Source organism: Poecilia latipinna, unplaced genomic scaffold (assembly GCF_001443285.1).
Source record: "Poecilia latipinna isolate Pla-1442-1.1 unplaced genomic scaffold, P_latipinna-1.0 Scaffold165, whole genome shotgun sequence".
NCBI classification, from domain to species: Eukaryota; Metazoa; Chordata; class Actinopteri; order Cyprinodontiformes; family Poeciliidae; genus Poecilia; species Poecilia latipinna.
Window position 1 is genome coordinate 181522 of NW_015112781.1, and position 2919 is coordinate 184440.

General features: G+C 40.7%; 1 protein-coding gene across 2 annotated transcripts in view; it reads right to left on the bottom strand.

The window, feature by feature from the left end:
* Nucleotides 1-2919, bottom strand: part of nphs1 (NPHS1 adhesion molecule, nephrin) — a 73354-nt gene that overhangs the window by 27850 nt on the left and 42585 nt on the right. For both annotated transcript variants that reach the window (XM_015029849.1, XM_015029851.1), the window contains 2 exons: nucleotides 2228-2385; nucleotides 525-666 (listed from right to left, as the gene is read on the bottom strand). In XM_015029849.1, coding sequence (XP_014885335.1) covers nucleotides 525-666; nucleotides 2228-2385 — 300 coding nt within the window. The remainder of the gene's footprint in view (nucleotides 1-524; nucleotides 667-2227; nucleotides 2386-2919) is intronic.

The following is a 2919-nucleotide window of genomic DNA, read 5'->3' on the forward strand; positions in this document are numbered from 1 at the left end:
TGATATCAAACCCAGTTGTGATTAATTCAAATTGTGGCTGTAAATTAGAAGTGAAAAAGGAAAAAAAAAGTATGTGGGGAATGGATATTTTGCAAGAGGCAGTATGCTGCTTCTGAGATGGCATTTTTTCTTGTAGTACTTTTAACAAAGCAATGGAGAAAAAAAAATATATTTACAAATCAGTGCAGTGTAAATCTGACTGAATTTTGGACATTTCTTGTCTTATTCCCTGTGCAAATATTGAAAGCTATATTCCAAGGTTTTTTTTCAGCGATTTTCAGTGATTAATTTCTCGCTGTGACAAATGTTTGCAACCGTTAAAAGATAAATGTGGTAAAAGTCTTCCACTTTTAAATAAACTGATAAATGTGTTGTTGTTGTTTTTTTTTGTACTTAGGAAACAAAACAAACCAATTAGACAAATTAAAAATGTTTTTATATCGTAGCTGATTATGTGAAATCCAACTGCACTGTTTTGTTTCGTTTGTTCACAAAGCTTGTTAAATGCGATTGCGATTACTCACAGTACACAGTGAGCTTAGCAGCCTGGATTTTGGAGAGATGTGTGCCGTTATTAAAAGCCTCACAGGTAAGCTTCAGTCCATTCTCCTCCCGAGAGACCCGGTGGGTCACATTGGAGGTGGCTGTCATCCCTCCGTTCTCTCCCTGCAGACACAAAGAGCACGCGACAATTAAGACGAAGAAAACAGGCAGGCTTGGTCCGTCGTCCTCAGCTGTGAAAAAGCGAGACAAAAAGCCGGGGGGAAAAAAGCCACCAACCTCCCTGGTTTGTCTTGTGAATACAGATGGCAAATTAGCTGCTGTAATGACTGATGTTGTGCATGGTCTGTGATAAATAAGCATATTCATCTGATTCCCCCTGCTTTGCGCCCCATTATAAATGGAGCACAGTGTCATTCTGCACCTGCCTGATAGTGGTCATGCCTATGCAGCACATCTGGTTATTAAAGCCATTATTGTGGTGATTACGGTAAAAGCCACAGTCAGAAAGACTAACAAAGACAGTGAACAGGAGCGTCAGTCTTCATTAACTTCCCACTGTTTCACATGCATTAAAGCTCACATGCAGCCCACAGAGTGCCTCGCGCAAGATCAAATGGAAATGCTGCTGCCAGATGAATAAAGAGCTTGTTTAATAATACTCATCTTCTGTGTCAGCTTTTATTCACTTTGATCTTATTAACGTACACAAAAGAGGAGCGGAGCTACGAAATACTCTTTTTCGAATTGGCTGACTCATTTGCAAAAGCTGCAGTGGGCTTATTCAGGGACTGCTCACGGTCGTACTGTTTGCTTTCATCTGCCAGGGTTCGCATGAGGTCAAATTTCATATTGGAGACTCTTTTTCATTCAGTCGAGGGTCTTTTGCTACCCTAATAAGAAGCTTGATTAAGCAGGAAGTGCTCGCTTGTCTATTAATATTCATGCCTTTTAGACCATTTTAGGCAAAAGAGGAACATAAACACAGCCTTTTTCTGTTTTCTGCTTGCATGAAAACATTTTAAGGTACAAGTCTGGTCAGAGACTTTTTTTTTTTTTTGCTGTCACCAAAGGCATAGATGTCATATTAATTTGAGTAGCTGCTAGCAAGTTGAAGAGAAGCACCACATTGTTTTGAACCATGAACAAGCTTCAGTCATATTGGACAGATACTTGACCACACCCCTTACATAAATTGGCAGAATGAATTTCAAATCATATTCTCATTTTATTTATTTATTTATTTATTTTTTTTTGTTATTGGGATTATTAACAAAATTATGGAAATCAAACTTTCAACCATCTGATCCAAACTTCCAGAACCGTCATTGGGAAAGTCCAGTACATGCAAAGGACCAAGGTGCAAACCTATAACTTACTCTGGTGTTTCAGCAGACTGTTACTCTACACAGATAAAGAGAAATGATCTCCTGCTCCAAAAGTGAAGTGACAAAAACTGTTAGAGAAATCCTACAACATTCATCATTATGCGACAATTTCTTGCTTTTTAAACGCCACCCGAGTTGTATTATGTATAAACGATCCCACCAAAAGTGAGCATTTGATCAATATGACTAAATAATATAGCATTCATGCCCACGACCAGTCTGTCAGCTCCTGACCAGAACTACAAAACCCACCGCTTTTTTATCCCATTACTCTTCCTGACTACCAGCTCTGTTAGAAACAAACTCTCTTTGTGTATTTGTGTGCCATCCAGTCCCACCTCTTCCATTGTGACAGAGGTGTTGCTGAGCTCCTTGTGCCCCAGCCACCAGCGAATGTGGACGGGGGGATTACTCGAGGACGCATGGCAGCTCAGAGTCAACTCCTGCCCCTCGATGGCCTCCAGCGAACCCGACCGCGTCAGCGTCGCAGGACCGACTGATGAGAAAGCACACACATCCACAAGCAAGCGCACACAGATAAGTCAGTAAAAAAATATATATATATCACCCCGCGAACAGCACATTCAACAGCTCCCTATTCTGATCACAGCGGCAGCGCAACTATTTTAGGATGTGAGACACAGAGCTCGTATCAAGGGTGAGAGTGAAAATCACTTTGAGTGGCAACTTGTTTTCTCTGGGGGTTTTTTTCATTGTGGTTTCTAAAGTCTGCTTCATTTTAACCAGAAGGGGAGACAGGGTACAATCGCTGCAGGCGATACGATGCAGCTGTATAAATCCTTCAGGGCAATACAAAGGCTGGGGAGGGGGGTCTGAGCTGACAGGTTCAGAGAAGAAGGTGGGTCATGTGTGTCAGTTTGTTGTCACTTTTGTGCATATCCCACATTCCACGTTACTGCACTCCCTCTCTCTCTCTTTCTATCTCCCTCTCTCAATTTATAAACATAAATTAATAAATATAAGCATTAATAAATATAAAGACACACTCACTCACACATATATATATATA